We start from the raw sequence: 14598 nt of genomic DNA, 5'->3' as shown, positions 1-14598 counted from the left end.
TATTGGGGAGTGTAGTGGTGTGTGGGGAGTGTATTGGGGAGTGTATTGGTGTGTGGGGAGTGTATTGGGGAGTGTAGTGGTGTGTGGGGAGTGTATTGGGGAGTGTAGTGGTGTGTGGGGAGTGTAGTGGTGTGTGGGGAGTGTATTGGTGTGTGGGGAGTGTATTGGGGAGTGTAGTGGTGTGTGGGGAGTGTATTGGGGAGTGTAGTGGTGTGTGGGGAGTGTATTGGGGAGTGTAGTGGTGTGTGGGGAGTGTATTGGGGAGTGTAGTGGTGTGTGGGGAGTGTATTGGGGAGTGTAGTGGTGTGTGGGGAGTGTATTGGGGAGTGTAGTGGTGTGTGGGGAGTGTATTGGGGAGTGTAGTGGTGTGTGGGGAGTGTATTGGGGAGTGTAGTGGTGTGTGGGGAGTGTATTGGGGAGTGTAGTGGTGTGTGGGGAGTGTAGTGGTGTGTAGGGAGTGTATTGGGGAGTGTAGTGGTGTGTGGGGAGTGTATTGGGGAGTGTAGTGGTGTGTGGGGAGTGTATTGGGGAGTGTAGTGGTGTGTGGGGAGTGTAGTGGTGTGTGGGGAGTGTATTGGGGAGTGTAGTGGTGTGTGGGGAGTGTATTGGGGAGTATAGTGGTGTGTGGGGTGTGTATTGGTGTGTGGGGAGTGTATTGGGGAGTGTAGTGGTGTGTGGGGAGTGTATTGGGGAGTGTAGTGGTGTGTGGGGTGTGTATTGGTGTGTGGGGAGTGTATTGGGGAGTGTAGTGGTGTGTGGGGAGTGTATTGGGGAGTGTAGTGGTGTGTGGGGAGTGTATTGGGGAGTGTAGTGGTGTGTGGGGAGTGTATTGGGGAGTGTAGTGGTGTGTGGGGAGTGTATTGGGGAGTGTAGTGGTGTGTGGGGAAGTGTAGTGTGCCCAATAGCTGTACTGGCACTAACACTCCATACCTGTAATATCAGTCATAGCAGCAGCAGCAGCAGCAGCAGCAGCAGGGAGGAACTCATCCGTCCTCCCTGGATACATATCCATACATATCCATACATGTATCCACCACAGCACAGTAGGGAGTAGAGGAAGAACTTTCTGCTTTAACAGCCTCACCTCCTTTCAGATACAGATTACAGGTACAAAATACATACAATAAACAGTACATATAAGTCACTACAGTGACGGAGAACAAGTACACAAATGGCGACCTTTGCCTGAAATTCCAGAGCCTATGAACTGAAGCTCAACCTGTAGGCATACATAGATCAATACACAGAATCCCTTCAAAAATTCGCTTCAGCAAATATTAAGAGTCTGGCTGAAGTACAAGTGAAGGCTAATTACCCAACTGTCCAATTCCCAGCAAGAGAGAGAGAGAGAGAGACAGAGACAGGTAAATTGCCGCTTCTCATAATGTGATGTATTAATTGCAGGTAACCTAACAAGCAGTAATTCAAAATTTGATTAAAGCGTTTTCCTCTCAGATTCCTCTTCTACCTACCCCTACCCCCCTTTCTGTCTCCCTGACCTCTACGTTTCTCTCTCCTGCTACGTTTCTCTCACCCCCTACGTCTCTCTCACCCCCCCCAACCAATTATCTCCTGAACTCCCTCCTTTGCCCCCCCAATCCCCCTCTCAACTCATAATCTTAGTCTCTCTCTCTATATATCTTTCTCTCTCTCTCTCCCCCTCCTTCCATCCAGTCTCCTCTTCCTCCCTATTTATTATTATTATCCTCTCTCCCCTCTCCCAGTTTACCCTCACCCGCTCTCCTTTCCTCTTGATTTCCCCCCTCTCCCTCTCTCTCTCTCTCTCTCTCTCTCTCTCTCTCTCTCTCTCTCTCTCTCTCTCTCTCTCTCTCTCTCTCCCCGGACCTCCGCCATATCTTTGTCTCTTGTAAACTTATTCACATATATTTGGGAGCTAAAATGTGTCTTGGGGGGGGGGGACAGGGGGGGGGAACAGGGGGGGGGGGGGAGACGGGCCGGTAGAGGAAGTGTTCGGTTAAGCGTCCGGATACAAGCCGTATCCGGACAAAGGTGACGATTGGTTAAAAATGTAGCCGATGCAGCTATTTATCGACGGCGGTTTGTACTTGTTTATGCGGACAGTTGGTAATTGGGCTTTTCTCAACAAATGGGATTTTATTGTTTGTTTGTTTAGGAGCGGTGTGGGTTTGCGGGGAGGTTGTGTGCGCGCGCGCGGTGGTGTATTCTTGGGCCCCGCCTTTCTAACCGGCGGGCTGTTGTCTAATGTAATGACTCGATTAGAACAGGTGAATTAGATGAAAGACAGCCTATTTGTTTCTGCCTGGTGCGGGAATCGAACCCGCGCCACAGAATTACGAGTCCTGCGCGCTATCCACCAGGCTACGAGGCCCTGTGTGTGTGTGTGTGTGTGTGTGTGTGTGTGTGTGTGTGTGTGTGTGTGTGTGTGTGTGTGTGTGTGTGTGTGTGTGTATACGAGTTCTGTGCCTGTTTTTCTTGCTCTCACACAATCATTCGTCCCCCTCTTATACATTATTTACTAAATTTCCTCCCCCCCCCCTCTTTCCAATCATCTCTTCACTGTGGCTGTGGTCTATACCCAAAGACTCCCACGTTAATGGCCATTAACGAGTGAGACAGCGCTGAGGGTGTTGTCTCCTTCCATCTGAAAGGGGGGGGGGGAAGGAGCCAGTCGTTAAGGAATGTCTTCTTAAACTATCACTTTGGTTAAGAGTGTCTACCTTCAATGACCTCTTGAAGGCATATTTTCTACAGTGACCCACTACACCAGAGAGAGAGAGAGAGAGAGAGAGAGAGAGAGAGAGAGAGAGAGAGAGAGAGAGAGAGAGAGAGAGAGAGAGAGAGAGAGAGAGAGAGACAGAGAGAGACAGACAGACAGAGAGAGACAGAGACAGACAGGAAAGAGAAAGCTACTTTTTTAAATATTTCTCTTAATCACTGCCATTAGGAGATCGGGATTAGTAAATCCATTAGTTCTATCTGGTGGCTAATTGTCACGTCATTGTGTTTAGAACCTTCCTCTTAACCCCCCCCCCCCCCGTCTCTTCCCCAAACTGACGACAGAACGTAATAGTTAGCTGCAAATTGGATCGTAAAAATGTCATTATCCATTCATGGACATTAGGTTTGGCGAACTGAGCCTCCACCATCTATCACGTCTCGCTGCTTCTCTCTGTCTCTCTCTACGTCTATAATTCCTTGCTTAAATAATTGGAATTGTTTTGAATTTGTGTAAATTATTTCATTCATAGTGTGTGTGTGTGTGTGTGTGTGTGTGTGTGTGTGTGTGTGTGTGTGTGTGTGTGTGTGTGTGTGTGTGTGTGTGTGTGTGTACTCACCTATTTGTGTTTGCGGGGGTTGAGCTTTGGCTCTTTGGTCCCGCCTCTCAACTGTCAATAAACAGGAGTACAGATTCCTGAGCCTACTGGGCTCTATCATATCTACATTTGAAACTGTGTATGGAGTCAGCTTCCACCACATCACTGCCTAATGCATTCCACCTGTTAACTACTCTGACACTGAAAAAGTTCTTTCTAACGTCCCTGTGGCTCATTTGGGTACACAGTTTCCACCTGTGTCCCCTTGTTTGTGTGTGTGTGTGTGTGTGTAAGTGTGTGTGTGTGTGTACGTATACGCAGTTGTATAAATCCACTGTACAACACAATGACACAGTTCCCACACCTTCTTCTTCAATTTACATTCCTAAGTACCTATCGAATTGTCAACAAATTCTTCAGTCAATCCATACCACGAATATCAACAACTTTAACACCAAAGACATTCTTTTTTTGTCATACGACTCAATTATAACTATTTTTTGTCTATCTATGTTGTCCCCCTCGTTCTCCTGACAGTAGCTTTCAACCATGTTTTGTTTGACTGCCAATTCCCCTTTGAATCTTACATCTCCCATTTATGGGGTGTAGAGGTGTGGGTGTGTGGGTGTGGGAGCGTGTTGATGGGGCGTGGGTGGGTGTTAAAGGGGGGGGGAGTAAATATAAAAATGAGGCCTCATAATTGGTTTATTTATGCAACCAATTTGTCTCATACGAGACAAACAAAATAGCAAAGACAACAACGACTAAATCCCCGCATTAAACGGTTCTTTATTAATTAATTATTTAAGGAATAAAATATATAATTATTGACTATAATAAAAATAATAATAATATCAATAATAGTAATAGTTATTATGATAATTATAACTTAAAGCAGCCCAAGAAAAGTAACACTCAACGGAACAACAGTAACACTCAACGGAGCGTTAAGTGTTACTGGTGCTCCAACAGGAGCCGTAATGTAGATTCGAACCTATACGCAGAGGTACGAACGCGCATCACAGCTCCTGTTGGATTTGTTCTTTAATTGGTCCAATGTTATATATTTAGCCATGTACTTTCCCCATTTATCTATAACCACATATATCTATCTTGTCTATCGATCTGTCGATCAAAATATTCAATCAAATCAAATGTCGATCAAATAAAACAAAATAAGTTTTTATCTCGATCTCTTTAATGTTTTCAACGATATTACAATAATTTTTATATATCGCATTTCACGGGAAACAAAAACACACACACACACACACACACACACACACACACACACACACACACACACACACACACACACACACACACAGGTCTGAAGATGATGGCTCTGAAGTTTGACCGACAAAATGTTACCTGACAACCCTAAAAAAAAAAAAAATACAGAGGAGTTGATGAGGGGAAAGACATGGAGGAAAGTGAGGGAGGAAGTGAGAGAGTGAGTGAGGGAGGGAGAAAATGAGGGAATGAGGGAGATTAATATGGAGTGATAATTGAGGAATGAATATAAAGCTGGATAGAGGATAGATGGTATTAACAGATTAATGTATGGGTTTATAAAGAGATAGATGAGATAATACATCAATAGAAACAATCTTGGGAATCAGAAGAGAGAAGAAGGAAAGAGAGAAGATTGGAAAGAAGGAGACAAGGAAGACGGAGTAATGATAAGAAAAGGAAGATGGAGAAAGGAAGGAAAGAGAAAGATGGAAAGCGATAAGATATAAACAGAAACAAATATAGAGATGAACGAGAAACAGACAAACAGGAAAGAGGGATAAAGAAGGGAGCTAGGACAGGAGGAGAGTTCTGGAGAGTGACCGGGATGGAAGGGAGGAGGAAGAGTAAGGAAGGGAGAGAGAGAGAGAGAGAGAGAGAGAGAGAGAGAGAGAGAGAGAGAGAGAGAGAGAGAGAGAGAGAGAGAGAGAGAGAGAAGAGAAGGGAGAAGAAAGGAGAGCAGGTGGAATGACGAGTGAGGGGGGGAGGGATGGAGGATTGAATGTGGAATGAGGGAATGAGAAGGGGAGGAGGAGGGGGGAGGGAATGAGGAGGGAGGGGAGAGAGTAATGAGGAGAAGGGGGGGATGAGAAGATGGGGGTAGAGGGGGTAGAGGCTCCTGCGTGAGCCCGGAGATTGTAAAACTTTTCCAGCCGTAAAATAAGTCTTCAGTTTGGTGTTTTTGCAAAAATTTTTTGTCCTACTACTTATTTTGTCGTTTTCTAATTTAGATTTCTTCTCCCACCACATTTTTCCGTTTTCTTCGCTGGTTTCTCCCCCCCCCACACACACACACTTTGGAACTTCCAGTTTCCCGTTTTTCCATGATGGTCTTCCCACACCCCCTTTATCTCACTACTTACCGTTTTCTTTGGGGGAGCTTCCCCACGTAGTTCGATAGTTGGTCTTAACTCCGTGACTTCCCATTTTCCGAGCGGCTTACAAAATATTTTAGACTCCCATTTTCTGTTGGTATAAATATGAATCATCAATTGGGCTATTTATACCCCCATTAAGCGCCTCCAATAGGCCCCACCTATACCTACACCCCCACTAAAAGCTACCTATACCACTAAGAAGACACCTCCCCCCCCTCCTCAAAGCCATCTACACTTACACAACAATGTGAGGTTGATAACTTTTCAAAGCAGTGTATTAATTTTAGGCTGTTTATAATAAGGCTTTCTGAAACACTGTGTATTGTGTGTGTGTGTGAGTTTGTGTGTGTGTGTGTGTGTGTGTGTGTGTGTGTGTGTGTGTGTGTGTGTGTGTGTGTGTGTGTGTGTGTGTGTGTGTGTTTTATTTACAGTTTCTTAGACATTAATTAAATGTTAAGTTAACAGTATTATTATTACGAGAAGAGAGAGAGAGAGAGAGAGAGAGAGAGAGAGAGAGAGAGAGAGAGAGAGAGAGAGAGAGAGAGAGAGAGAGAGAGAGAGAGAGAGAGAGAGAGACACAGAGCGACAATCTGACTTACAACATGTCATACAATATAGTTATAACTACTCAACCACTTCATCAAGACTCCCATTCTAACCATTAACACCCTTCCCCCCCCCCCTCCTCCCTCCCTCCTCCCTCCCTCTCCCTCCCCCCCTACCCCCCACACGACAAAGACAACAAGGACAATGCAAGCCTCCGAGCTTTCACTAACCACCCACCTGATACCACATTGCAAGTGACGTCTGTCAAGCAATTGCACTCCATTTAGCAACACGCGAGCTGGTCTTGCCCTCTTGATGGGTGGCAAATTAAGGGGCTAGTAGCCTTGTTCCATATATTCAGACTATTGCTACCTAGGCGCTTAAGTGGAGAGGGGAGGGAGGGGTGTTGAGATATTGGAGAGATGGAAGGAGGGAGAGGGAGGGAGGAAAGGGGAAGAATAGGAAGGAGAGGAGTGCAAGATTGAAGGAGAGAGAGAGAGAGAGAGAGAGAGAGAGAGAGAGAGAGAGAGAGAGAGAGAGAGAGAGAGAGAGAGAGAACAGTATGTAAACCCCCTCCACACTCAACAACTTTCTATTTTTACTCTTGCTCCTCTTAATAACAGTAATACGAAAAAAATTAATAACTAATACGTATGATCCAACCTTAAAGAGATTAATAGGAGACAAATCTCTCACATAATTGTATCTCTTCCAAACCCCTTGACTGCGCGCAACGTTCCAGCCAAGCCTTAAGAGGCAATAAATATATTAATTACAGGCAATTGTGGGTTCTTTCAACACATTTTCTCATTAAAGATAAATGGGGGTTAATGGGCGTATAAGCACTACATATCAGTAATAGTTAGAAATTAATTCTGATCTAAGCTAGAACATAACTTTGTTTTAAATATGTAACAGATGTAGCCTAATTCCTGAGATTTTGTATATCAAATTATTACTGATCTTATGCAGATTAGAGATTAAATACATATTAGAAAAATTATTTTGATATAGTAATATATTGATTAGATATTTATATTGTGTGTATTATATATATATATATATATATATATATATATATATATATATATATATATATATATATATATATATATATATATATACACACACACACTGGCGCCTAGCCAAAATGAATACATGGCACATGGAAGGGATATGAGGCCGTGACAGGATAGTAGCAGGGATAGACAGACGGAGTGCAAGAACAGTAGCTAGGATAGACAGATGGAGTGCAAGAACAGTAGCTAGGATAGACAGATGGAGTGCAAGAACAGTAGCTAGGATAGACAGATGGAGTGCAAGAACAGTAGCTAGGATAGACAGATGGAGTGCAAGAACAGTAGCTAGGATAGACAGATGGAGTGCAAGAACAGTAGCTAGGATAGACAGATGGAGTGCAAGAACAGTAGCTAGGATAGACAGATGGAGTGCAAGAACAGTAGCTAGGATAGACAGATGGAGTGCAAGAACAGTAGCTAGGATAGACAGATGGAGTGCAAGAACAGTAGCTGGGATAGACAGATGGAGTGCAAGAACAGTAGCTGGGATAGACAGATGGAGTGCAAGAACAGTAGCTGGGATAGACAGATGGAGTGCAAGAACAGTAGCTAGGATAGACAGACGAAGTGCAAGAACAGTGCCCAACCACTTGGACCATTTAAGTGTCAAACACCATCCCCGCTGTTTGTTATGGCTAAACTGGCTGACTTGTGTTGAAAAATAATAGTTAGAAGAGTCTGGCTATACTGTACTGATTACATTCGTGTTTCGTAATATTTCTTCGTAACCTGTTTAGAGATAAAACATAGTTTGGGCATTGCTAACCACGTCGTTTAAGCCTCCTGAAATGTTTCGTTATCTGCAGAAACTATATATGTTGCAGACATTATATAAAGATCTTGTTAAGAAACATATACACGTGAGAAATGATGAAAGTTGCATGGAATCTGCAACTCATTTTAACAGTGCATTCTGCTAGTATGTGTTGAGTGTGGAGACAGGTGTCCTCCACCCACACGAGGTTGACAGTACAGGTAGCTGTCTGCCAGGTGACTGACAGAGGACTGTCATGAATATGTCAGTGATGTCCGTTCTGTTGATGACAGGGGTATATGACAGGCGTTACAACCTTTGCTTTTGGTGGTATGAGGGATTCTGTGTGTTGCTCTCTTTCTTTCTCTCTCTCTCTTCTCATTCTTTTATAGGCTATATAGCCTCTTCCCCTCATCACAGTCTTCTTTGCTCTCATATTTTACTTCTTTTTCGCCTATTCTATCGCTTTGAATTGTATTTATCTACTTCCAATTATATTGCATCTGTCTCTGTGTCTGTCTGTCTGTCTCTCTCTCTCTCTCTCTCTCTCTCTCTCTCTCTCTCTCTCTCTCTCTCACTAATAAAGTAGTAAAGACAAGAAAAAAATACATAAAATGACCTACAATCTTAATGTTTCAACGTTATACTAAATTTAAATCGTGATTTTCACTGTTTTTCGGAAATTCGTCACTTGTAAATTATTTTCTTTTCTCCGTATTTATTATTTTATGTATATGATGTGGTGATGAGTCACCATGAGTACCTACCGGGGTGTACTCTATGGTGATGAGTCACCATGAGTACCTACCGGGGTGTACTCTATGGTGATGAGTCACCATGAGTACCTACCGGGGTGTACTCTATGGTGATGAGTCACCATGAGTACCTACCGGGGTGTACTCTATGGTGATGAGTCACCATGAGTACCTACCGGGGTGTACTCTATGGTGATGAGTCACCATGAGTACTTACTGAGATGCACTCTATGGTTGTCAGTTAGCATCTTTACTTATTGGCTTATAATACTCATTATATTCATTAAATTATGAATCATTTCACATATGCAATTACTCACGACGTTCAACCAGAAATTACTCACAGAATTCACCCTAACATCACACACGATAGTCACTCTAAAATTACTCAAGATAACTCCTCTCGAATGACTCACGATAGAAAATCACCTTGATGATCAATGATCAATGACAAATCAATGACTCACCCTGAAAATTTATATGATAGTCACCCTGAAAATTGATATGATATTCACCGTGAAAATTTCCATGATAAAGAAACGAAAGAAATCAACAGGGAATAATCAAGAAATGAGAAGAGGCAGCAACAGCAAAGCTCAAAGAGCCACAACAGAAATTAGCAACAGAGAGAGAGAGACAGCCGTTGGAGAGCTAAACAGATGAATCCAGCAGCCTATAAGGAATAAATTGCCAGGTAAAACACTTGGGTTTTAGTCTTTATAGACCGTATGCAGGCGATGAGTCACAATAACGTGGCTGAAGTATGTTGACCAGACCACACACTAGAAGGTGAAGGGACGACGACGTTTCGGTCCGTCCTGGACCATTCTCAAGTCGATGGTCGATTTATAGACCGTAATTGGCTACTGTCTTTATAGAGATAATTTTATTGTGTGAAAGTTGTAGTTATAATTCATGGTATTTATTGCAATTATCATTATACATTATTATTATTATTATACAAAGGGCCAAGATAATTCCTTTTCCTCCTCCTCCTCCTCTTAGTAAAGGCTTAATAACAGTATTCTTCCTTTACTGCAGGTCAGACTCCCCCCCCCTCCTACTCCTCCTCCCTTCCCCCCCCCCAGCACAGACATCATCCTCCCCCCCCCCCCTGCAACACAGAGCAACAGCTAAAAGCGTTGCATGATGAATGCATGACGGGAACTCCCTCACTAAATTGAGCTGATGCATAATTCTATGCATCTCTAAATCAGGCGCTATTTAGGCAAAGTGGCATTCCCCCCCAACCCCCCCTCCCCCTGTTCCTGTGACCTACCACTTTTCCCCCTCAAATGACCAATAATATCACCCCATCACCCCTCCCCTAGCTCCTCGCCCCTTTTCTCCTCTTACTAGACTCCACTGCACTGAAGGTGAAGAATAAATGGGACATGATTACGACATGTAAGATTGTAAAGGGTGGGTACTGCGAAAGTAGGTAAAGAAACGGTATATATATAAGCTAGGAAGAATGTAAACAGGAAAAGGGTAGATGGGTGAACTAGACGACAAATGACTCGCAGAAATGTCAGATAGAACTTCTTCAGCGTTAGAATGATCGACAAGTGCCTTGACCCACGACCAAGAAAAGGTTCAACCCGGTACACTATTTTGTATGTAAATATTAATACAAGCAAGGCATGTGAATTAACGCATCTACTATCCCTCCCCTCCCTCTCTCTCTCACTTCCCCTCCCTCCCTCTCACCTTCCTTCCCTCTCTCTCTCACCTTCCCTCCCTCCCTCTCACCCCTCCCTCACTCCTACGCTTCGCCCAAGCTCCGAGCCAGACCCTAAAAATATATATATATATCATAAAGATCAGCAACTCAAGCGTAGCAAATTATACGCGGCAGAATAAGCCCAACAGCTTCTACAAGCAATATGGACATGCTCCGTCGGTCAGACGAGAGAACACGTGCGTAATTGACGCACTAGAAAGTAAAAGTGGGTCACGAAAGTGTCTCGTTTTCTGTTTTGGGTCCTCTCGCAGGTTAGGAAAGGAAAAAGAACTTTCACGAGAACTCATCAGCTTATATATGTGTGTTTTAATGTTTCATGAGAGCTGGAATCGTTTCGCGAGTGTTCGAAATCTTTCACGAGTGTTCGAAAGCTTAGATGAGTATTCGGAGAGGCTTGGCATGAGCTGTCAGGCATCATTTCAGTGTTAACTACGTTATTAAGCTTCGTAATTCCTTTCGTAAGTCAGGTCCGGAAACAAGGTGACATTACAAATGGTAAGGTAAGGTATAATTAGAGAAATATAGATGATTGAAAAGTGACGCAGATCAATTAGACAGCGTTTCAAGGCGTTAAAAGTGACGAAAATCAATTAACGTCACAGGGCTTTACAAAATGACGCAAATAAATTATACAGCGTCACAAGGCGTTAAAAAAATGACGCAGATAAATTAGACAGGGGTCACAAGGCGTTTTCAAAGTGACACAAATAAGTTAAGACAATAATATCAAGTGTTTCACTTACCTGTTGATGCCAGGAGGATCCCTGTTAATAGCCCTGGCGGGAGCTGTCTCATTCTGGAGCTCTCTGGCAGGCCAGGACCCGTCGTGGGCAGGCCACAAGAACCTTTTACAGTGTAGATCACTGTGTCCTACAGTGACGGAGCTCCGTGGATCCTTCAGTGAGGCGAGTCATGGGCCCCTTCAAGAGGGCCAGGTCAGAGTCCTTCAGTACAGCCACGATCAGCCCGTACAGTGAGGCAGGTTAAAGAGTCCTACAATGAGACAGGCCACAGGCTCCTACAATGAGGCAGGCCACAGGCTCCTACAATGAGGCAAGCCACAGGCTCCTACAGTAAGCCATATCTCAGTCTCATCAGTGAGCCAGATCACATTGCTTCACACTGTTCCCACGTCTCAATCTGGAAGAAAAATACAAAAATCACATAATTTCAGTTTTCTTTCTCAGTAATCAGCATATATCACAAAATACAAAACGGTACAAGAATCAACAAACGTTTCAAGAAACTGTTGTATGAATATCGTGACTATTCATGTTATATTAATGGGAAAATCAGTCTTTTTTTCTGTTAGCATTAGACTTATACTAGACCGAAGTATAAGGTATAAAGTCTGTTCAAACAGCCGAGTGATGAGAGAATTGACTCGTAAATTATGTGTCGATGGTATTGATGGACTGGTTTCGTAAGGTCGAGATAAATTAAACCACAGAAACCGAGTCAGATTTTGGGTGTCGTTGATGTGGCTACAGCAACGAACATCCTGTCGCTCGTTCGACGTGTCGTTCGCGCACACATTCGATAATTTATTAACTCGTTCATTCGCTCGCCAACAGATATAAAAGGACACATCGGTTAATGTCACCTGCTGATATTTGGCGGGAGCATAAAGAAGTAGAAAAAACAAAGTTAACGTAACTCAGGCTTATGATGAACGCAAGATGATAGACAGCAGATCGACGCCTCTCCACAGTTACTTCAATATTGGAACCACACTACCATAATAATTTGGCCACACCACTTCAGTGTAATGTGACCACACCACCACATTAATAAGGCCACACCACCACATTAATAAGGCCACACCACCTCATTAATAAGGCCACACAACCACATTAATATGGCCCACATCATCTCAGCTACGTGACCACACCCCATCACAACATTAATGGCATCACATCTAACCCAGAGACTTGCGTCGGTATTATCATGGAAGGTTGCCAACGTAGTCCAGATTTAAAATAAAAAAAACGGAAAATATCACAGATAAATATATATATTTATCATCCAATTACTTAAACGTCAATGATGGGAAGAAATTACTTAAGAGCCATATCCGCCAGTGTCACTCTCATAAAAAATAGTGAAGATTTCAATAACGTTACAAAGTAATCTTTAAACGGGATCATTACACTGTCACGCACAAAAGACCGGTAATGAAGATAGTGGGGGAGGGGTATCTGAGATATCTGAGATGGTATCTCAGATACTATCTCTGATACATATCTGAGGTAGTATCAGATATGTTAGACTAGGATATAGTTATCATACGTAAACTAGGAGGCTTGTTGAGGACTAAAGTATACTTCCTAGTTGATTGATAAGCAAGATAGTGACACTTTGTTACTTCATTCTTAAAAAAACACATTTTACCAACAAAAATTCACGAAAAGAACATCTTTCACCATATAACTTAGACTCACCTCACACCACACACTCGCACACTGAACGTGTACTACACACACTCACCACACACACACTCACCACACACACACTCACCACAGACAATCTCCACAGCAGATTAAACACGCGAGCCATGATTCATGATCTCAACCATCGGTAAATCTTTATTTGCTGGAGTCGTTTATTTACATCTGTGAGCTGTGATGATGTCTGCTAGCATCAGCCTGGCGCGTGACGGCTCTGTTTATCCTCCTCCCTCACACATCAGGCTTCCTTGGTAAAGCCGGATGCTGCCGTCTTCTCAGACGTCTTGTGAGGCCACACGATCACTCGTCAACGTCTTGTGAGGACACCTTATTGCTCTAATGACTTAGAACTTTCTTCCTTACCTAAGCTAGCAAGACAAAACATGTTTGTCATACGTCTTCAACCGCTGCAAGCAACAGCTTGCTAGATCAAGTCATCACAGGTCTGGGTCCCTCTAGTCGGAATTAGGGAGCTCACGGACCACTAGAATCCACTTCAGGTACAAGTCGTACGGTACGACATTGCCAGACTAGGCATGGTATATTTATATGCAAATTAGTTGTGAGTTTATATATCAAAACTCATTGAAGTGAAACTAAACACGTGTAATATAATTTGTATTTTACACAGTTCATATAAGAATATATTTTTGTATATTGTATATAGACCGTTTTATTGCCCATGTTTATGTTAAGTTGCCAATTAATGTCTTGAACAAAATTTGAACTTAGTAAACGCTAAAGTTACTGAGTTATAAGTTTATAAACTTGGTTATTAAAGTTATTAAATTATGAAGTCAAGAAGTTAATTATAAAGTTATTCATTTGAAGATTCACGAAGTTATAGACTTGTTGAAGTTTTTTTCATTGCATTTACGCCACGTTTGAATTCAACAATTAAAACTGTCAACAATATGTATTCAACATCTGAAACCTGAGTTGAACTCCATCATCACATGCAATAGTCAACATTTTTTTTTACATTTTCTGCAACGTCACCTATACATATACTGGATATACATTGGTATATCCAATATATAATCTCCAACACTTGTTATATCATTATATTTACAAGCTCTCTACAATATCCCACTATATAACAACATCCTCTCTTAACATTCTCTGTAAATGAACAAATCAGTAGAACTTCTGGTTGCAATTCTTTTAACCATGTCGTAGCTCAGTCGATTAAGGCAGCGTCTGGGATGTTCTCGGACGTAAGTTCGAATCCTCGTCACGGCCCTTGTGGATTTATTCATTTGATGCATCACGCTATTGTGATTTCTGTGTAAATTCACCGTAAAATGCTTTGCTAGATCCGTTGCAACATGCTCTCTCTCTCTCTCTCTCTCTCTCTCTCTCTCTCTCTCTCTCTCTCATATTCATGAGGCATATAACCCTTGTTAACGGTAGTTAACATTTCAACGCAGTGACCCCCTCTTCAAAAAAGCAGGAAAGATTAACACACTTGCTGTAATTAGATTTTCTTTCGACTGCTCGTCGCCAATTTAGCGACATTATTGTCATTAGGTAGCAATTACAGTTTGAACCAAATCTGTATTATTTGAGGGATTATGTGAATTTGCT

At 42.7% G+C, this 14598-nt stretch overlaps 1 protein-coding gene across 1 annotated transcript in view; it reads right to left on the bottom strand.

Moving 5' to 3' along the window:
* LOC123766329 (uncharacterized) overlaps window positions 1–14598 on the bottom strand; it is a 186436-nt gene that overhangs the window by 114332 nt on the left and 57506 nt on the right. The window contains exon 2 of the mRNA XM_069321211.1: window positions 11308–11704. Coding sequence (XP_069177312.1) covers window positions 11308–11359 — 52 coding nt within the window. The 5' untranslated portion in view covers window positions 11360–11704. The remainder of the gene's footprint in view (window positions 1–11307; window positions 11705–14598) is intronic.

This window comes from Procambarus clarkii, chromosome 9, assembly GCF_040958095.1.
Source record: "Procambarus clarkii isolate CNS0578487 chromosome 9, FALCON_Pclarkii_2.0, whole genome shotgun sequence".
Classification (NCBI taxonomy): domain Eukaryota; kingdom Metazoa; phylum Arthropoda; class Malacostraca; order Decapoda; family Cambaridae; genus Procambarus; species Procambarus clarkii.
This window is presented reverse-complemented; position numbering and strand designations above follow the sequence as displayed.